Source organism: Opisthorchis viverrini (genome assembly GCF_000715545.1).
Source record: "Opisthorchis viverrini unplaced genomic scaffold opera_v5_165, whole genome shotgun sequence".
NCBI lineage: Eukaryota > Metazoa > Platyhelminthes > Trematoda > Opisthorchiida > Opisthorchiidae > Opisthorchis > Opisthorchis viverrini.
In genome coordinates, this window is record NW_008751822.1 from 153,262 (window position 1) to 175,316 (window position 22,055).

A 22,055-nucleotide genomic window follows, 5' to 3' on the forward strand; every position below is an offset into this window, starting at 1 on the left:
ACCCGGCGAGGACATAGTAAGAAAATTTTCAAGCTCAGAGCGCACACATTCATTAGACATAACTTTTTTCATTTCGGGTAGTAGCTGCGTGGAATGACCCTCCTCCGACGGTTGTACACGCTCCTTCTCGAACCCAATTTAAAGCACTATTAGACATTTATTTATGCGAATCCTCGCATACTGAGAACATAAAGAGCAGTGCTGCACCCTTTTTTCACTTGTGCCTTTCAGGTGAACGACAGCCACTGACAGACAAGAACAAAACCGACCCGGGAAACATGGGCAAAAGCCTCGACCCTGTGTATCAATCCGTGAATCCGAGAATAGCCGTACGGTTGTGAAACTCCCTCGGAGCTTGGCTTCCTGCTCCGCCCACAGAAGATATGGTAGCTTCATACATCCCTTTAGGGAGACCAAGAAAGATTAATACAACTCTATTTATAGGGCAGTCACAGAATGTTTCACAAGGTCGAGCTAGAATCTGCTTGAGAAGGCGAGGAGCGTCGAGCTAAAGATGCCCCATCCAGATTGGCTGATATTTTGACCAATCAGGGCATGTTTTCGTTCGGTCTGTAGCCCGCGCGTGACAAATCCCCCCAAATGAAGTCCGGATACCAACATTCTCCTGGCCCTCCAAGCTAGGGGTTGGAATTTGTGTGGTGACTTGCTCCATAAAAATTGAAATGCACCCGCATATGTCGCCAGACGCCTTTGGCTTTTGAGCCAAAGCCTGAGGACCCTAATCTCCCTCCTGTCGAGGTGTGGGCGCCCTGGCAGTATCCCGGTTCTCGTCAAACACTTAAAACTAACAATACTCTAGAGCACCGTCGGCCGCCGCGTGATGCCATCAGCTTGATTATACTAGGGTGGATAAGCGAAAACGTGCTACTGCTGACGCTTCGAAGCGTCAGCTAGAAGAGATCCCTTCTCGTATTTTACCGCTTTCCCTCTTCTGCCCTAACTAACACAAACTCGATTACTCTTTCTGCAGGTCCAAGCACTAGGAGTGGCCGTTTTTCCCGCCCTGAAGCAAGCATGTCAACAGGCGGCTGTTGCGTGTACGCTGGCTTCTCTCTGCATTGATGCGTGTTGTCCGTCAGAAACAAGGATGCAGGACGCAAGTACCGTGGTCGAACTGACTGCCTCCTCGCTCTCTTCCAGGTTCCAGGTGCACACATCTGGTCATGCACAGGCCGCTGCAGTTGGATATGCTGGGGTGGGCGTTGTATTGAGCGAACGAGAAATTGAGGTCCACCGCACCCTTTTTATGGAGTTCTTTTACGCTCCAACGGACTGCAGCTCTGAATCTGTCAAATAGTTTCTATGACACCCTAGGTGCCCTTTTACAGCGGACTGCATGCCCAGATACACTTTTGGTTGCTGGCAACATGAACCTCCAGATAGGTAGACTCAGCACTGCTGAGGTCCGAGTGGGTGCTTGTTTTCGATTAGACACGAGACGCACAAACAGCTGAGAGTTCCTTCAGATGTGTAACAATCACAGCCTGTTCTTTTACAGTGCCAATTACCAAAACAACGGAAATCGCTTGGGAACGCGGTGCTCACCAACAAACCGGCCTTGAGTCCAAGTCGATCACGTCGCCATCAGTTATCGGTGGCGAGGGTCAGTCATTGCCTGCCGATCCTTCTGGAACACCAGCATGGACTCTCACGATGCACTTATACGCTGCTGCTTTTCATTGCACCTCGCTTAGCCATTGAGAGATTAATGTACCCAGGAGTCAAACGAAACTTTCAGAACCTGTTCATCGAACGCCTGTCCGTCAGTCCTATCTCGGATACTTTCTGTCGAGAGCTATATGAACTTATTCGTAGAGCAAGATGCACTGACACTGTGATCCTTGTGGGCGATAAGAATACCCAAGTGAATCGTGTGAACACGCTGGAATCGCTTCTGAGCGATCGATTCGAAGTCGATGCACGGTTATCTGATGCCCGGATAATGGAGAGCGATTCCTCCAGTTGTGTGCTTATCATAAACTGCTTCTGGCCGGTAAGAATTTTCAGCATAAACGTTCGCATCCCATAACCTGATGGCCACCAACTGCAACTCAACCGTGAGTCTGTTTAGATCAAGTGGCCATCAGCCACCGGTGGGGAGCCACAATTCAAGACTATCGCTCCTTCTGGAGGAACTATATTCCGACTAAGCCATAGTGCGCGCCTCTTCAGGCACCTGCAAGTCAGCAAGTCACCATCTGAGGATAACTAGCAAAGCTCAGCAACTAGCTCAACAACTCTTCACAGTAAAAAAAACACAACTGGTAACGAGAACGTGGATGAAACATGGAAAAATTTGAGAGGAACTATAATAACAGCATTCGGTGCTGTCTCTCAAACTTCTTCGATTCGACCAAATGACCACTGGATACCGTCGAGGTCGCTAGCCATAATTGATATCAGGACGACGGCGCACACAAATCCCCCAAACTTCAAATATTGTGGAGCCTAGGGCAAGACAGAGCTCTGGTGGACATCGAAACCTGAGAAGATGGAGAAGGCCTTCGCTACCCGAAGCATCCGTGCCTTATATCAACTGATACGATCGACTGACCTTAGGAAAGCAATAGGCAATGAAACTGTAATTGAAAACTCGGCTGATTAATTCACCCAAATAAACGTTGACTGGAACGATGGTCCGAACACTTCGAAGAATAGTTTTGCTGGCTTTCTAAAACCCCACCCTTTGGAGAAAGTGTAATATAAACCTGTGTAGTGTAGTGTAGAATGTAAACCTTAATCGCCCGTCAGAAGAAGAAGAAGTAAACTACGAAATATCGGTTTCCAAACGTGAGAAGGTACCAGAACGGGACAGTCTGTATCCAGTCCCGTATGAAAAAAAAGCAGAGAATCCCGGGTTACTCACCTTATTAGTGCGATATGGAGTGGAAAGAAAACGCCTGGAGATTGGACATATTGACAGTTGTTCTTATCTTCAAAAGTTTACGCGAACGCTGTGTGAAAACCACCGCGCAATTAACCTGTGGTATTGAAGGTGCTGTTTGGTCTTACTCTTCAAAGCTTAACTGTACACATGAATACACATCCGTGAAAAACAAAGTTTGGTTCCTACCATATTTCCACCCTCCGACAGATTTTGGAGCAATGACTCTGATTCTAGCGACCAACAATGGTTGCCTTCCTTGAGTTGAAAGCTGCCTCTGAATTTGTGGGCCGTCAGGCGCTATGGCAGTGTATACGGAGCAGATGTGTCCCCCATAAATTCTTGACCCTCCTTAAGATGCTGGACGCCAAATCCCGCGGACGTGTAAAGATATACGGGGAACCTTCGTCCGAGTTCACTAAATCAAGTGTCAGGCAGGATTGTCCTCTTTTGCCCTTACTCTTCAACTTGATCAGTGATACGATTATGGAAGATTCACTACCGGCCTTCAATTCCTGTGGGGTCGAAGTGCTTCCGAGTTAGAAACGGCTCGGTGGTTAAAGCGCCAACCTATGGACCAGAAGGTACGTAGTTCGAACCAAACTCCAGCTACTCGACTACTCCGGTCTATGCTTGGGCGACCTGGCAGTATGTCAGCCGTCGTTCCTCAGCTAGCATGACACCTAGGCACCAAAGGGGCGCTACGGCTGAGCAAACTGCTCCCTGAATATTCCTCACAGATATCGAGTAAGCAGATGACAGCTGTTCTTGGATCTGACGTGGTAATGCAAACAATATTAAATAATCTAAATAATTCAATCTCAAGGTTTGGCATGCGCTTCGCACCTTCAAAGTGTAAGGTGCTGCTGCAAGACTGGGTGGGCTGGAACTTTAATCTCATGCTTGCGGATGAGCCGATTGATGTAGTAGACAAATTTGTCCACCTTGTCAGCTTTATCAGTCTCGTGGTTCTAGTCGAAGGCATTTTCGTCCGCGTATTTTTGGGCATAATGTCAGCTTATCCGTCAAGGGTAGAGTGTTGGATGCCTCGGTGTGCCTCAAGTGATTATGTGGTCATTACCTGGTCGTTTTGCGCTGAGGAAGTCAAAAGTCTTTTAGTGTTCGGCCATCGATATCTTCGGAGCATTGTCCAAGTCTGGTGGGAACACCGCATCCATAATACAGAAGTACGTCGAATGGTTTTCGGGAGAGATAGCTCTTCCACAGTAGATGAACTGATCACACTCCAGCGGATTGTGCTGGCTTGGCCACGTGCACCGTATGCCAGTCGACCGACTTCCTATCATAATCACGTGAAAGGTGGAAACGAGTGATGGGAGGTCAAACACTGACTTGGTAGTGAACTATGCATCCGGCCGTCCCTCTGGATGAAGACACCGAGACGGGACACAACATTGGTTATAGACATTTTCAAACATGGCTCGATCGCGCCCTCAATGGCAATTGGGCATCCAAGCTGTTGCCATCCAAATCTACGTTGTGAAAAACCCACTGACAACCCCGTATTTACGCAGCAATTATATCCGCCACCGTCTCCAATGCACAGCTTCCTCCCCAATCTCCCTACATAACCGGTAAACGGAAGTGTGGCATCGATAACCACTGTACGGCAAGTACGCGGTTCTTGCAACTGACGATGATGATGTCCGGACATCTGGTTTATTGATTTTCTATGGGCCGTAAAGTCGTGGTTGGTTTGAACCTTATGGGTACCATCGGTACCAACTACCTTGCCATAAGTGGTCAATCATGGACCGGAAATACTTTTCAACTTCAAATTAACTCGTAGCCATTATATACGTAATGTTCTCACTGTCGATCTGCCGGTAAGGACCTCCAACTAGGTGTTGCTTGACCTTTCGTGAACAATCACTCTTGTTCATGGGTGAGGTGGTTTAGTGGTTAGAGAGCGAATTTACTGACTGGAGGGTCCGTGGTTCAAATCCGATCTATGCCTCTCAACTTCCCTGTCTAGACTTTGGCAATCTTGTGGTATGACAACAGTCGTCCTAACCTTATCCGCCTTTTTGGTCACTACGTTGTCCACTTGTTTTAGGATTTTTGATGTCCTCCGGTCTTCTGATGCAATATTTTGAGCTCATGGCTGCCGGGACTTGAGGACTGTGACCAGCTGTATCCGTAGCTTATCAGGCCCCATCGGCGGAATTTTTGGAACCGCAGATTAAACACTGGAGCTTATTTCTTCTGCCCTTACGATCCTTTTAATTTCCACAAAATTCAACCTCTTATTTAACTGACAACGCCCTTCCTCAATTGGCGGTCTATGTTTACTTTTGTGTCAAAAGCGAAACGCTGTCCACTTAAAGACTACCGATTGTTTACCAAGCCCCTCTAAAACGGTGACTTCTCAACAAGTTGAAACTTCATCCAACTTTTCTCTATTTGCTACTGTATGTTAGCTATCCGGTTACGTTTTCTAACCGATTTCCAACCCCTCGCTCGAATAGTTGTATCTTATCTATCGCGAACTTAACATTCGATTGCTTGTCAACTAGATTGCCCAAACAGTCAGGTTTTTTTTATCTTAAGAGGTCAATTTATGTTACCTGACGTATTCCAATTATATACACACTGTAGCTGGATCACGGAGGGAAAAAATGTGTACCGACAAATAGGGAACGCTATATCATTCGGAAATCTAAACGATATGCACATCTTTGTCGCTGAGGATTTCCTTCTATTGAAAACCAACTTAAATTACTCTGTGTTATTTATTGATTAGGTTGTACAGTCCGTGAGCTCCTTAAATGCTGCCTAGCAGATGCCTACGTACTTCCAAGTAATGTCTATCTGACTGGCGTTTGAAATATACTGTCTTCAGCTAACGCCTTGAAAAACTTGTACTAAACGGCACGCATCTAGGAGTGTACCCACTGTGCCAGCAGGGCTTTTTAAGGAAGATGCCTGAACTGTGTTTAACTATGTTTAACCGGTGACAAAATCTCATTCCCCTTCAGGTTTGGTCGGCAACAATCCGAACTAAGCCTTTATTTTGCGTTGCAGGTTAAATGCGTTTTCAACTCGAGCATTCGAGTACTGGTGTGCACCGGATTGGCAAACTGATCGCCACCTCAATTGGACACGAAGTTACGCTAGACACTCCTGGATGTTTTCTATACACTCGCTACGGTGCGCAGCTCCCAATTTGACCAACCTATTGTTTCAGGAAGTGTCCCTTTCTTGGCGCCAGACTTGTATGAAACCATTTGCTCCATTCCAAGTTTCGCTCTGATCCCCATGTTTTATATGTAATGACTGTTTTTCACACCCAAGAATCAAAATTTCAGTGCGGAACGTAAAATGGTCTTGAAAAAGTTCAGTAAAGGAATTCGTCAGTTTTGTGGCCTTGGAGTAAGTAAATGAATGATAACCGAAACGGAATACGTTCAGACCCGAGCAACCTTCATATGTCAAACGGATCCTGTTGATACACCATTGCTAAGTGCTGCGGACAAGTCTTCTGTCCCTGTTTGGGCCACTGGTGGTCGGATACAGTTGTCTATAGAGAACTATGCTGAATGTATCTCAATCGCCCACCCGCACGCATATCAAGCCCCGACGGATAATGAAACTTCACTCCCTGTTGCAAAGACATCAGGAAGAAAACGCTGTGGAAATTCGGTGTTGCGCACAAAATCCTATCTTGAGCTACTTTCAGCCTACCGAGAACGCAATGTGGTGCGTTTGTAACCGTTTTTTTCCGGGTGCAGCAGATCTTGTTGGTAATATGTTCACTGAGCTATGTTACTGAACTGCGCGAAGTACTTACATTGAGGTTTTGTTCCCTTGTTTTTCCGCCGGCTTCATTTCAATCCTACATCTAGGCACATCGTTGTGATTAGTAATACGCCTCGAATAATTGTACCACAGCTATTTAAGGTTGAACCTGCGGCTTGTCTAGGAACAATGTCTTCGTGTAGCAACAATCCGTACGTCTTCCGAACAATTTGAAGATTAGTACAAAAGGTTTGATGCTCAAGTTGATGTTTTATGTTACAACCCCTTGTATTAACTTCCAGAGTGGCTTTTGTGGTTTCAATCCTGGATTTTTCATACAAAAACAAATCAGCATAAGTCTCAAGAAACCAAAAGCACCATACAGCTGTTGTATACGCATGTCAACAGTTCAAAAGAGATCAAAACTTATAAAATTCCTCAGTGAAACTAGGCGCACTTCGGACTCTTGTTCAAAACTCTGGTTTGTTGTCACTCCTTGTTTGTTTTGTACTGAGGCGTGGAGCGTGCCAGAGAAAAATTTTTTCAGCCTCCCGATAGCCCTTTTTGTTGCGACCTTTTTCTAGAGGGGTAAGGAAAGTATGTGGCCTTTGACCTAAAGATGGATTGTTTGTTTGTTAATAATAGTCATTCAGCTGCAACACTTTCGATGTCTAGCTGCCACACTGTCCTAAGGAAACACGAGGCACTGCCAGGTTACCCATGCCTAGACAGGAGCGGNACCCCTTGTATTAACTTCCAGAGTGGCTTTTGTGGTTTCAATCCTGGATTTTTCATACAAAAACAAATCAGCATAAGTCTCAAGGAACCAAAAGCACCATACAGCTGTTGTATACGCATGTCAACGGTTCAAAAGGGATCAAAACTTATAAAATTCCTCAGTAAAACTAGGCGCACTTCGGACTCTTGTTCAAAACTGTGGTTCGTCGCCACTCCTTGTTTGTTTTGTACTGAGGCGTGGAGCGTGCCAGAGAAAAATTTTTTCAGCCTCCCGATAGCCCTTTTTGTTGCGACCTTTTTCTAGAGGGGTAGGGAAAGTATGTGGCCTTTGACCTAAAGATGGATTGTTTGTTTGTTAATAATAGTCATTCAGCTGCACCACTCTTTCGATGTCTAGCTGCCACACTGTCCAAAGGAAACACGAGGCACTACCAGGTTACCCATGCCTAGACAGGAGCGGTCAGGATGCCGGGGTTGGGTTAGAACCACAGACTTTCTAGTCAGTAAGTTTGCCCCTTAGCCACTGGGCTATCTCGAGCGAAGTTACTAAGAACGAAGATTTGAATAAGGGAGCTTGAGGAAGTTGTCAGGGGGCTACGTGAAATGTTTCGGTTTCGATCAGGTGGAGGCTAGTAAATGAGTTCTGGGACATTTACCCCCACCCTCCGAGGAATTGCTTTGTAGGACAGATATCCCATCCCATCCGCGCTCCGGATAATTAACACAGTTCTCTTGTCTGAGAGCTAACTGATTATAGAGTAGAAACCAACCACCAGAGGCATTTCAAGATAGTTGTTCGAATTGGTTTGTGTGACTACGCAAACTCCATCAACGTGCTTGCAGCGATGTGAGGTTGCAATGCTCCTCTCCCTTATCCTTCACTTTTGTTTGTATTCTAACTGTAATTCGCCGCTGTATGCAATGACGTTAATATCGTTAAATGATAATTGCGTTGTCCAACCTCCAAGGACATTGGACGCATCAATTCGGTTGCTCATTCTAAAAAAGTTGGTGGGAATGCCTCAGTGTTGTTGTTTCTACTTCAACTTGTGCTAAAGAGCGAAGAAGCGATGCGCGTCTCGGCAACCCTGGCGATAATTAAAAACCACGCTTTTCATAAAGGAAACTACTCACAAGGTTGTGAATAGCTTCGCTTATGAAAATATACTGCGTATCTCAAATATCGTACCAACTGAAACATGATGCGGCCTTTGTGCAGCACATCCAATTGAGGAATATCATAGACGAGGGATTCAGTTGAGTCCTAGTGAAAACGAAATTGATTTGCAACTGTGTGTATTTGTTTTAAAAACCACAATGTTCGCTAAGAGTTGAATATTGGACCTCTGAGCCTCATGTGGCTAACCAGTCGTCATATGTTGACCTCCGTCATTTGTCTCTGTGTGTGATTGATTGGCTGCTACTGCCGTTCGGTTGGCTTGCTCTAGACGTAAGGAACGAGGTCGGAAAGGGGGTGGAGGTGGAACATTTTGGATAGGCCGATCAATCTATGGGTCATCGTCATCGACTGCACATCAGTGTTCGAATAGTGATGTTTCGCTGCTGTAACCATCATTTATTCGAAAGTCCTATTTTGAAGAAATGAGTAAAAGTAAATGAAGAAGGTATTTATTGTTAACCTGACACAACCATTGAGAAAATCTGGGTGAAAACTGACAGCAAGGACGCCGTTGACATTAATTGGTAGCCATATCTTGCATCCAACCAGGCACAGTAGGGATCACGCCCACCCCATCTTGGAAGGCGAGTTGCATCGACAGAACCTAGCCGTTTTGTAATCTCTTTCATACTCCTCTGCCAGGTCAAAGTTTGATCGCCTCTCTATTTGCGCCATTCTGGGTTTGGCACGAGCAGCAGCACTTTTGTCGGCAAACGATGATTCGGACTGCGAATCACATGGTCTAATCACCGCAGCCTCTGGTGCTAGACACATTCTTCGATGGGAGTCCCTGTTGCACAACCGAATACTCGCTTTCTAACTCCCTCGTTATGGATTCGCTGACAGCAACCCACAGGAGCTGTGTTTTTGAGTTAACCGTTGTCGAACACCTGAAGACGCCTTAGTTCCGCTGGTCGAACAGGCCAAGTCTGAGCAAAACAAAAAACAGCAGTGGCCTGATACACACATTCCTTGAGATTCAGAGGTATGCCGCTCTGCCGCTCTCAACTTAGAAAAGTGTTTCCATTGAGTGCGGTATACGATCACAACAGAAAGCGTCTCCAAACGTGGATGATGATCGCCATCATTTCCTCAATCGGTTGTTCAATAGCGTTGCTGATTTTATAGCGCTACATATGGAGTGTCGTAGGAGATTAATTATACTGTCTTGAGACTCTCATTAGTCTGTGCCTACCCCGGTCAGTGATACAAGTTCTAGAAAAAATAGCCGTACGACTGTCGAATCTGTACACAGGTAGCTTGTTCCCCACAACAACCAGATGTCATGTCCTTGGACAATTGTGAATTTTCTTATTGCTAGGGTTTGTTAGCTAATGATCTAACTGTATTAAGAATAATTTTTTTTATCCATTAATGAATTGTATGCAGTTTCAAGCTGCAGACGAAGAACGCCTGCTAGTTCACGTTTAAAACCTGTTCCTTCTGTACTCCAGTGACTCCCAACCTTCACTTATTTTCTACTATTATTTTCCAAAAGCACAATTATGCCATGAAAGCTCGAACACTGCACTTTAGTAGTATATGCCTGAAACTGAGCAGGTTGGCTTGAACGTCCTCCATGTTTTCCCATTACAATGGAATATACGAACTTATGTAACAAATTCCTGCAATCTCACCGGGATTATTCCATCCCTGGAATAATCAACAGTTACGCGGGCTTGCTTGTTCGGAAAGTTTCCAGCTTGATCCATCTCACCAAAATGAAATATTGTCTTGTATTGTTTTAGATAAATACGCTTAACCGCTAGGTTGTGCAGTTTCGTTGCTAGTTTCTTTGAGCAATCTAGTTGGGATTCGCAGCTTGATACGTTCTTCTTTAGAGCGCTTTCATCCCTGTTTATCTTCACTCTTGCAGTGACACACGACGGTAAACCTCACTCTTGAAGGCGAGATGGCCCAAGTGGTTAGAGCGCGAATTTACTGATCGCGTGGTTACTGACCGTGGTTCGAACCCGACCTCTGTCTCTCCATTCCCGCTGTTTAGGCCTGGGCAACCTGGCAGTGTCCGAGCCCTCGTGCTTCCTTTTGGTGGCATGGCAGTTAGGCACCGAAAGGATGCTACAGCTGAACGATTTAAAAACTTTTTTCTGAAACCTCCCTGTACGAAATTTGAGAGTACTCGTTGTGCAGATAGGGCTATGTGGGAAATCTGAATTGTCCTCAGGATTATCACAGTTATGCAATGCGTGCATGATTTATCTTTATCTGTTCTCAATTTCTCAACAGGAGTTGTCCAAAATTCCAGTGTTTTTGTCTCCTGGTGGTGGAAACGACCCCGAATGGCGCCTCACTGCAGTCGAGGAGACGGACTTTTCAATAGCCTCCGGTATGTTTTATAGCCTCTATGTTTGAACTTTGTCGCTGATTATTCACGGGAGGCTTTGACAAGATGACCATGTATGGTAGGGCACTCGGCCATTAGCACGGTATGCGCACTCTGCTTTTTCACTTCGCTGGCTGCTGGAGTCCTTAGCTATAGCCAGTTTAGTCTCCAAATTCCTGCAAATTCCCCGGCTTGCATCAATTTGTTTGGTAATCTGTTGCCTGCGTTTGTTAAAGGCAACTAGAAATCAGGGAAATCGCTGATGAGCTTGTCATGAATACTGCATTTCACTGTAGGTGCCAGCAGCCACGCAACGATGAGTTTGGCCGACAGACGTATTTTTCAGCGTGTTCTGAGGTAGCTACCAATGCACGATTATTACGTTGCATCAGAGTCAAGTTGTCACGTCACACGTTGATCACCTTTGACGTCAGATGACGAGGTGAAATTTTGGCCATGAAAAGCGCTGTTGCTATTCGTAAGATTGGTTTGATATGGCGGATAAGACTGGTATGCTTCAAGCTCACCTACACATACTTCATCTTAGCTTTTTCTGATGGCCTACACAAGGGATTCTGTGTGTGGTCATGTTCACATTTGTCTGTATGGCGCCAGAGACGTCAAAACGAGCTCTTTGCATCAGGCTTTTGTCCTCTAAGTAAAGTTAGTCTGTGACGAAAAGGTGAGAAGCACTGTACAGCTGCTTCATCCTTATTGGGAATAATCAGTAGTACGCACCGTGACGAATCTCTGTGACCTCCCGGCTAGTGATGGAGGGCTAAACCACCAGCACCTGGTCAGTAGTGTGATCATCTTTCAATCTTGGGATTCACATCTCACGGTTACGTGTTGACTGACTGCTCGAGTGACTATTTCTCGTGGTTGATGCAACTTGTGAATTATTCCTTCTGAGCTACCTGTGTTTTACTGTCACAGCACGTGATCAAGTTTTATGAATTACGTGACCGAGGGATGAGCGGCTTTACTCTATAAGTGCGATTTAATCACCTTATTGATCAGCCCCTCGTTGCCGAACAACATAGCCCGCAACTAGTAGCCTCAAGGTCAGGCTGCTGACGATTCGCAATAAAGCTGAAGCATCTGTAAAATACCTCTTTGCTCTTTGGCATAGACTGGTTATACTTAAAGGATGAATTGCTGATCGAAATTCACAGAGCACGAGGCATAAATCTCGCCAATCCGAGTGGGATCATCACATAAGATGTTAGTCAGCATCCACTCAACTAATAAAGCACTCATCAACTAGTAGAGCAGTACGTCCTGGGTTCAAGTTCCGATCTCCTTTCCTGTGTATTTTGTGTTTGAAGTCGTTGGCTTTATTGATTTGATTGATTGAATAAATAATTAATTGGGCGTATGATACCGTAATCCATGCATGTCTGCAGTTTGCAGTTAGTAGAGAACTTGTTTAAGTGTGATTATTCTTCCTGACCTAGCGGTGGGGTACTGCAGACATGCGACCTCAAATGTAATGAGCTGGTAGAAAAAATACTGCAGACATGCGAACCCAAAATGAAAAGACCGGTAGAAAAAAGATTAAACATCACTTTTTAAGGTATGCGCAAACCAACTTGCCACAACTAGCACTATTATCACAGCTGTTCACTTTCGCTTCCCTCTCTTGATGAGGACTGAGGTGATTCACGTCCACTGATTCACACCGGATCTATCCCGCGTTCGTGCTTTGTTTTGTCCATCATTTAGGTGTCGTTTTGGACGGCTTTCACTCTGGACACGAAGAGTCAACCAATGGCCAAATCGCTGACAAAAACGATCCAAGTTTATTCTCCCTTTTACCAGCTGTTTGCAAAAAGTTACCTCCGGATCTCCCACGTTTTCTTACTGGAGTCTGGCAACCTCCGGATATTGTTCTGGCAACGAAGTGTGGTGTTGATGTGTTTGATGGAAGTCTTCCATACAGACTCACTCGAAGTGCGCTTGCCTGGATCTATCCCGGTTGGGACGGCTGTCACACCACCGATACAAACAACGCAACTCGCGTGTGTGCTCATCGCCCCTATATAGCCTTCCCTTTGGATGATTCGGCTGCTGATTCGACATCAGTTTTATATACAGCCCCGATTCAATCTGGCTGTACTTGTTTCTCGTGTCAACGGCATACGCAAGGCTATATTTCCCACTTACACATAGCCGGTGAAATGTTGGGTCCGATGCTTCTGATGATGTGAGTTACACTTGGGGTTTACAGCAGTCTTCTCACAAGTTGTTTTAATCGGTAAAAATGTTCTCGATAATTTGTGGTGGTCATGGGCTATTCTGCGATACAACTGTCACTACAGTGCTCTCCCTGCACCGCGACCCTCCATGGAATAATTCTCCTACTGATATCACCGCGTGCTTCTGCACAACAGTCGCTCTCCATAATTCAGCTATCGCTAATGCGGCCGAATTCATTTAGCTTTACCTAAGTCGTAGTAAGGGGTGAGTATTGTTCAGAGGCTGGTGAACATTTTCAGGAAAAGGCGCTATTCCGCTCTTACGATTGGTTTGGTTGCTATACGAGCCTCATCATCATCATCATCATCGACAGCATAACCTTGTTATTCAACTCCGGTGCTTCTCTGTCACAACCAAAATTCACTTGAAGCAAAAGAATAGGACTCGATGAAGAAGGGATTCAGTGCTAGCCTACCACCCGACCTCAGCTTCTCGACTTCCCTGTCTAGGGTAAGACAACCTGGCAGCACCCCAGTCCTCGTGCTTCCTTCGGGTAGCATGGCAACTAGGCACCAGTCGGGTGTTACAGCTGAACGGCCACAAGCATCCCAAGGCGCCTCCACCTCTAGACACTCGGTCAGGCACTCTGGCTGGTTCGAACCAGACCTCTGCCTTTCGACTTCCTCTGTCTAGGCTTGGGCAACCTGGTAGTATCCCAGCCCTCGTGCAACCTTCGGGTGGCATGCCAGTTAGGCACCGGAAGGGTGCTACAGCTGAACGATTTGAAAACAACAACAACGCCAATAACACCATTTTAGCTTGGGTTCGGACGATTCAACAATATCCAGTAAGGTGTTTGAAGTTATAACAAACCTGGCATTTTTTATTTCTTGAAGGAGTATTCTACATGTACTTTGTACATTCCAAACGTAAGACATTTTCCCCATTGTAATGATGAGGAATATGTTGTCACTTGTAAATGGTCGATGACATTTGATCCGGCTATCCGTTGATGTATTCGAAATAAAGTTCCAGTTATTCACTAGCCTTTTTTGTTTGTTTTGCCACCAGAACGACAATTTCCGCTAAAATAAGATTTTTGGTGGCAATATCTTTCAACCCGCTGTATACAAAGACTGGAACTTTTATGGATTTTCTCCTGGTTTATTGTGACCTTCCTAACAGAATCGTATATTTGCGAATTCCATCCTTTTTATGTGGTATCCCCCTGCGAAAAAGACATCCTAGTACGACCGGCTGCGGTTGAAGTTGATCGCACTTTTTATCGGTTAGCACTGTGAAGCCGAACATAGCCGCCCCAAACCTTTCACTAGTAGTCTTGGTGGCAGGAGGCGCTGATGTCAGACCTGTTCCGACGTTGCCGCTTCTTCTCGGATGCAAAAACACCTAGTTATCGCAGCACTGTCATCCACATTGCACGGTAAGGACCTTAAGGCTTGCAAGCAAAATGCGAGTCACTGACGCCATCTCCTGGCACCACTGTACTGATTGGTTCCACTGTCCCACTTGATTTCGCCATGGCACAGTGAGTCTGCTGGTTTCAATGTGATCTCGATCTTAGACGTAGGGGAGTGAGAGGCAACACACCGTCCCCACTTCCGTCGCACTCGGTGCACAAGGCAGGCTTGCTCTGTGTCCACGCTGCACCCTAGGCCCTCGAGAAGAATAAGGTCATTCCGCGAACGGATGAAAGCGGTCCAATGCAGTTCAAGAGGCTTGTGTACACCATGCTGATTCGAAATGAGCCCTTAAGTAGGGGTTTGATTCCTGGGTCGATGCAGAGCACGGTGGACAAAACGAACTCAACAAGTGCCCAAGTGGTTAGAGCGCGAATTTACTGACCGGAAGGTCCATGGTTCGAACCCGACCTCTGCCTCTGGACTTCCCTTGTCTAGGCTTGGCCAACCTGGCAGTAGCCCAGCCCTCGTGCTTCCTTCTGGTGGCATGGCAGCTAGGCACCGAAATGGTGCTACAGCTGAACGATTATTATTAGTATTTAAAAACACGCACCCTCTCCTTTTCGAAGACGTCGTCTGCACATTCCAGATCGACAAGGTTTCCATCAGCAGTTATCTGAACACTAAAGTTTTGGAGACCTTCCAGAGTTTATCTTATTGGCCGGTCGATCATAAAATTGAAAAGATTAAAGAGAGTGGCCACCCCTGACGGACACCATTTTGTGTACGGAAGCTTTTAGAGAGCCACCGTGCTCTCTCCAACGCACGGAAGTTTCATAATAAAAAGAACGTATCATACTGGCGAACTTCCGGAACATCTTTTGAGCAAGCGCGTTTGGGATAACAGACCTGTCAACTGAGCCAAATGTGTCTTGGAAATCCATGAATTTCAAATTTGTGGGTCAATTATACGTTTGGCGTTATTCAAGCACCTGACGGAGTGCGAAGGTGTGCCCAACGCAACCCCTACCAGACTGGAATCCTCCTTGGTGCTCTCGAGAGTCAATGTCTGAAGGATGAAGTACTAAGGGGTGACACTACAAACTCGAGTTTCGTCCTTGTTCGAGTTCATCATCAGTCCATGCCTTCGGGCAAGCCTTGATTTGAACACCAGTCACGACTTTAGTTAACCAGGATAACCGTGCCAGTGCAGTAAGAGGCTGAAATCAGTTCCAAGTTTGTCCCTACGGTGTGATTCATCTTCTGTTTGGTGAAGTACTAGTGCTATATGTACCGAGTCTATGTACGTGCTGAGTAGGCTTTTTTTCATTTTCTTCCCCATCACAGCCACAATTCACATTTGTACTATCGATTCTTTGAAGACCTCCGACTTGCTGCTAGGACGAACCGCCTGGACGAATTTCTCCGGTTCGTTGAACCGCTCCGTTTTCCGCGTGAACTTCTCGCCGTAGATAAAACTAACGAGTCGAAAAGCGCCAGCGCTTCCAGTTTGGACAGGACCACTTGATATCTTTTATGTTTTAATGCCCCCACTTTTTGTATACGGGACCATTGTACATTCAGACCTATACTTTGGATTATACGGCGTTTTTCGCTTCCTTCTTATTTTTATAGCGTCAGAAAGAGCACATTACCAACAAAGAAAAATGTACATCATATTCGGCGCCAAAGTGTCAGACTATATAGATACCGGTAGAGAGCCATTCCAAAACGGCGAAGGGTTTAGGTACGACCGTGCCAAATGGCCTCTGACCACTACGAAACTCAAGTTTCACATCTCAGCCTTCCGTGTCTGCGGTAGAATATTTCTATATACTAAGACCCATTAATCATTGTTTCAGGACAGGCAGTTAAGCTCCACTATTTAACAGTGGCGTGTTGTTGTCAATGATAAATACGCGACAAGCTCTCTGACAGTGACATGGCATCACGAAGCTGTCAGTGGTTGTCCGTAGACGTTCATAATATCAGCATGGTCACACCCTTCGTAAAGGGCACAGGATGGCGATGAGATAGATCTTCGTGTTTCGCACTTTTTTCCAGCGTTAACTGCATAGTCTTCAAGTTAAAACGTTTTGTGATGTTGATACAAACAACCCTGACCCAACCTCCCCTAATTCCAACCGCCGGGAAAAAACTGGTCGGAATCTATTGTGAACCTGGACAGTGGCTGTCCGCGATAGCACAGGGACTGTTCTGTCATAGACAGGATAACATTTTTATGGTGAACCATGTAAAAGGTCCAATTCGTCGATATCCTTGATCTTATTCAACCTGTTTTCAATAGCACCTCAAAACCACTGCAGTTCACCAACGAAGACTACGCATATGGAGCGGCCATCCATGGTGGCCTTGTTTGAGAAATGGTTTTGTGGCGTTCCTATAAAATGCTCTCAAAATGTTTCTGCGTACAGGACACCGTTTTACGAACACTACTTCACAGGGCGCTTCAGACTCGATTTGAGACGAAGCTTGTACGTGAATTGATGATAAATCTATTTTACTTCCCTATGAGCATTACCTTCCGGTTCAGTATACTTTTGCATACACGCTTCCACCAGAAGAGTTCATTCTACTTGGATCCACTTATCATTGCTCCATATCTTTCAGTTACGGATATGCAAGACTTGAATACCTCGCGCTTCCACCTTAGATTAAGCAACTTTTCCGTCTCACGTCCACAAAATGCCAGGATCCAAGTAAATTGCATCGACCTGAGAAATGATGCGTGCGCTATTGCTTTTACTAGTTGTCTTGTCAATGGGGAAATTTCTATATCTCATTAAATGTAGCGAGTAACACAAGGGGTAAAACGCGAACCTCCATTTCAACGATCGGAGTTCGAATCCTTGCAGTTGGACCTTCAAATTTGCTGTCAGCTTTCATCTTAAAATATAAATCCGTTGTTTAACCAATACCCACTGATTAGCAACTAGTAATACATGTTTGACTGCTTGGATGAGCGTTGATCCAGCTTTTAAAACCGGGAGAAAGGCATTCCAGGATCGACATACTTCGAGCGATCAGTTATTCCCTCCGGTAGTCTTGTCAATTCGGGATTGGGCGTTGTGCGAAGGCATTTAATGTGGTAGCATAGCTGACTACGTTGATATTGGGCGTTGTGCGAAGGCATTTAATGTGGTAGCATAGCTGACTACGTTGATTCTTTACTCACTTGCTGATGATCAATTTGCCGGTATTGTTTGTGTACTGCATAAAATTCCTAACGCGGTAAACGTGCGCGCGGAAGATCTGGGAGTGTTCCGATGGCCGGTTAGTATCACCTTGGATTTCCTGGTCCTACGTACCAAGACTAAGGTGAGTTTGGCACCATGGTGGACGTCGGTGGCAGTCTTTGGTTGGGTTCGACATAGAAAACAGGGCCATGCAGTTTGAACAATTGTACTCAGCCAGCAATGCTACTTGTCCTGGTGTGTTCACTTCAATACCGTCCACTACAAGCGGTGCGAACACCTGTTTAATCTATGGTAAGCTAAACGCATAACAGCGCTACATAATAAGACTAACCAGATCGTGTGTCCAAACGCAGAATTACAACGCACTGTATCGGTCTATGTGTTTTAATGATGTAACGATGACGAGTGCTGCGCATTCGAGAAATTCACAAATTAATCGGGAAGGTTATCTACATTGGCTGACGTGAACGTTTTGCATCAAGTGGCTGGAACAACAAGAAGCCCATTAAACTTCGAAGCAACCAAGCGATGAATTTTCCGGAAGAATGACTATCGTTGGGGGAGTCACAACACAAAATATACGTGGAACAACTGGTGTAAAGTTTGAATAATAAATTTCTTTACTTTTTGAGTCAGTTAGACGGTCACTATTCCTCATCCGCCTGGCTGCTTATCTTCGTAACATGTCGCGCGCTGATGAACCTTCTTCTAGACTGGTATTGGGAAGCTGAGATCCTCCTTTACTAGAACTCTGCGATTTAGGAAGCCTCACTTCAGATGCGATAGCATAGAGTAATTTTTGGCACACCGATTACACTTGAACGTTAGCGTATTACAAGTAATATGCTTCTCACCTTCTAATTGCATTTAAAATTTGCACACCACCGACAAACCTGGGGCGTCTTGAAGTGTAGGTGGAATCCAGGTCGTGTTGTACGTTCGAAAAAAGTAATGAGCAGTACGCTGCCCCTTGAGGTCCACCAGGTCCCGATACATTAACCGCAGCTTCTCAGACAAAGTATACGGCCTTTTCTGCGTAACGACACAGAAGATTCTAGCTAGATGTGTTGGAGATAGTTGTAGATGAATTAGCGACCATTTTAAACTGTTTTTCGACAATGCATAGCACAGGTGGCCCAGTTTGAGGCTACATCCTGGTTCTCACATGACTTGCATCGTAAGTTTTTATTGGAACTGCTACGGGTCTTCTCGAATTAGGTGACTATCCTTCAAGAGTGACCAGTCAGAACCGTATCGCACGCTTCCTGCGTTGTGTAACCGGGTGTTTAAAGAATTTTCTGATGTTCGGGTGATATTTTTCCTTTCAGTTGAGGTAGATCCTCTACATATGTGACATTCTTGCGATCGACGCAAACTGATGCGGCATGGTGAATCTGTGTAATGGTCGCCAGCCCTTGTCATCTTCACCATTACAAGAAGAACAGAACTCAACAAAATCATTTGTCGTGAAGAGGTATTAGTATATAAAAACCACAACGGAGATGTTCCGGGATCATTGAGTTCCGATGCATCGTTTCACCCTATCCATCATCTTCGCCTTCGGTTGGAACTGGAATGTTTTTTAGCGAAACAGTGCTATTTACCTACCTAAAGCAGGAATACCTATTACTTCGGATCCAGTCCGATCAATAATGCGGCCAGTTAGTGCAACATCTGTAGTCACATCAACCAGTTTAACGCAATAGTTTCTCAACACACGGGTTGGTGACATAGTTCTATCATAGCGCTTGCTTGTCTGGAATAAACCAACGGATTGAAGACACGATTCCAATCAGTTTGTTTTTTCCGGTTGGGAGGGGGGGAGGTATTCCAATGAAAAAAAATTCCGTCCTTCCATAATCGTTCTAGTAATTGTATCTTCTTAAGAATTTCAAACCTCTGAGTCATTTCTGATGCGTTTGATTTTTCCAGCTCCACGACTTGAGCACAATACGTTGTCAGTTTCAACCCTAACCGAAGCATCCAGTGATAAATGATTTTAAGCTCCCGTATAATCCCTATGAGATTCGCTAGTATTGATTTTTTGGTTGCCCCGGTTGCGAAAGTTTGCAGATGGCCAAGCTTGGCGAACAGACCACCAACCAAGCAGTGCACCCAAGGTGCTTATATTCCGCAACGCTGCCAACTCTGCTGCTTATTGGCCACAACAATAATCAGTTGAACCAATCACTCATCCAGTTTCGGTCTATGGTTTATATCCAAGCTTTTCAACTAGTTGTTCAAATTTGCTGTGCCCAGTGGTACTTTAACTTGATGCATAATGTGATCGCTTTAAATGCTAATGTGTGTTGTGCCTTAAAGTGAACTCAGTTATTCGTAGTAAAGCTATCTTTCGCTGAGCTTTCAGCAGCGAGGACTACAATACATAAGAATAAAGGTTCATGCATCGGTTAAAAACACTTCAGAATAAAAGCATATTGAAAAAAATAGAGCCAAATGAGTTTGCACAGTCATTTTAGTGTTTATTTCGAGGCTGTGTAGACCTTCAAAGATTCGACCAAAGATGTTGCATCAGGCGATCTAGATTTGAGCGTTAAAACTTGGTAGTGCTATTAGCGGCTTCCGATAGTTTACGGAAAAATGAGTTTGGATCACCAGCTTCACGTCCCGGCATAAGATCAGCCGCTCAATAAAACGGTCCTGGAGGCCCCGACTACTGTCATATAATTCCAATACAATACACCTCATCGAGGATGCTTTCACGACAACAGACTCCTATCTTCCGAAGTTTTTTCTTCGAGGATGGGTATTATGCTATCAAATTCTAGCTCTTGATTATGCAAAATATGTATTTAGATGGTTCTGTTCATAAAGTGAGAAATCGCTTCAATTTTGTGTCCGAACACCAAGAAAGCTTCCCGTGTGTCATTCCAGCTTCTAGGCTATTCTGAACTATCGAATAAATATTCTCCCTATAAATTCTCCCAAGCAAGGTTTGTAGATCTGTAGGAAAGATCATTGCAGTGTCCGGTGCGATATCCAAGAGGTAAACTGCGGTCCAGGTAAGCTGACACCTTAAAGATACTGAGAATACAATAACTCCACTGAATGGCGTTGAAGTTTCCAAAGTGGTCTTTGATGTCGTCATTCAACAAGTAGGAGTGGAGTAGGTACCCTTAATCGAATTTGGTGAACTGGCTATCGTGTTGTTTACAGTGGTGAAAAGGAATAACGCAGAGATGGTGACCTGATTTAGTTCCAATGCTTGTGAGTAGCACCCTGGTGTGCACATCTAAAGTTGGTTCTGGTAAGGCATGTGTCAGTTTTGTAATACAGGTGGTCCGAGACAGGTAAGTATTGATCCTGTTTCAAGAGCAGTAGTAGAAGGCGACTCAATGAAATTTGACTCTCTAGTACGTCTGCGAATAGCAATATTTGTCAATATTTGGTTCCCGGAAAGCACGTATGTTCGACAACGACCAATTCACCTCATTTCAGTCCAAAATCCTTCGGAATAACAAACGAGAACCATAAAGGAGACTACTCACAAAGTTGCTGAAAACTCCTCGACAGCCCAAGACCGGTTTCGCCCTTCTTGGCACTCATCAGGTAGGCGCAGTGCCCGAGTTTCCGTCAACCTTATGATCTACTTGAACTCAAATTGGACTGTTTTCGAGAAATACATTCATTTGCAAACCAATTTGGTTTTCACGAGAGACCCAACTGAATCTTTCGTTTATGCTATTCTACAGCTGAAAGAAAATACACTTCGGTATCTCGAATATCGTGCCAACTGAATCATGAAGCGGCCTGTGTGCAACACATTCAGTTGTAGAATGTCATAAACGAGAGATTCAGTTGAGTCTCTCGTGAAAACCGAATTGATTTGCAAATGAGTGTATTCCTCGAAAACTAGAACCACGTCCTTATAGCACTTTCTGGTCTAACAAAAACCTACCTTACACTGTTCGACCATTTTTATTTAAGAACTCGGCTAGCTATCAGAAATTCGTGAATCGTAGAGCACTGAGGCAGTTTTGTGGTACCTTCTTCGATTCAGTCTAAAAGTTGGACTGTTCGTTCAGCACCTGACGAGCTAAATAAGCAGCTTGGCAACATTCTTTGATAAGCAATGAATCACCCAGAACACATCGTAGCTGTTGATTTGACATTTAACAGAATGGGGAGGCTTGTTAGCCATATTATCCGTCATATCATTCTTCAATCTTGAAGAACAGACCCTGCAATCGTAGTGTAACCTCTGGACCCTTAGCAAATTCCGCCGGGTGCATTGGGAATGCTCTAGTCAACTTCATCGTATCCAAAAATCAAC

At 45.0% G+C, this 22,055-nt stretch overlaps 2 protein-coding genes across 2 annotated transcripts; both read left to right on the plus strand.

Annotated features, from left to right (window-relative positions):
• Nucleotides 1-6,310: 6,310 nt before the first annotated feature.
• On the plus strand, nucleotides 6,311-16,147 carry T265_07288 (hypothetical protein; the record flags this gene model as incomplete). Its single annotated transcript, XM_009172775.1, has 4 exons — nucleotides 6,311-6,625; nucleotides 10,830-10,929; nucleotides 12,652-13,132; nucleotides 15,891-16,147. The coding sequence occupies 4 exons, from the start codon at nucleotides 6,311-6,313 to the stop codon at nucleotides 16,069-16,071; spliced, it is 1,077 nt and encodes a 358-aa protein (XP_009171039.1).
• A 780-nt stretch (nucleotides 16,148-16,927) lies between these two features.
• Nucleotides 16,928-21,519, plus strand: T265_07289 (hypothetical protein; the record flags this gene model as incomplete). Its single annotated transcript, XM_009172776.1, has 2 exons — nucleotides 16,928-17,263; nucleotides 21,259-21,519. 2 exons carry the CDS (start codon nucleotides 16,928-16,930, stop codon nucleotides 21,517-21,519), a joined length of 597 nt encoding a protein of 198 aa, XP_009171040.1.
• Between the last annotated feature and the right edge of the window lie 536 nt (nucleotides 21,520-22,055).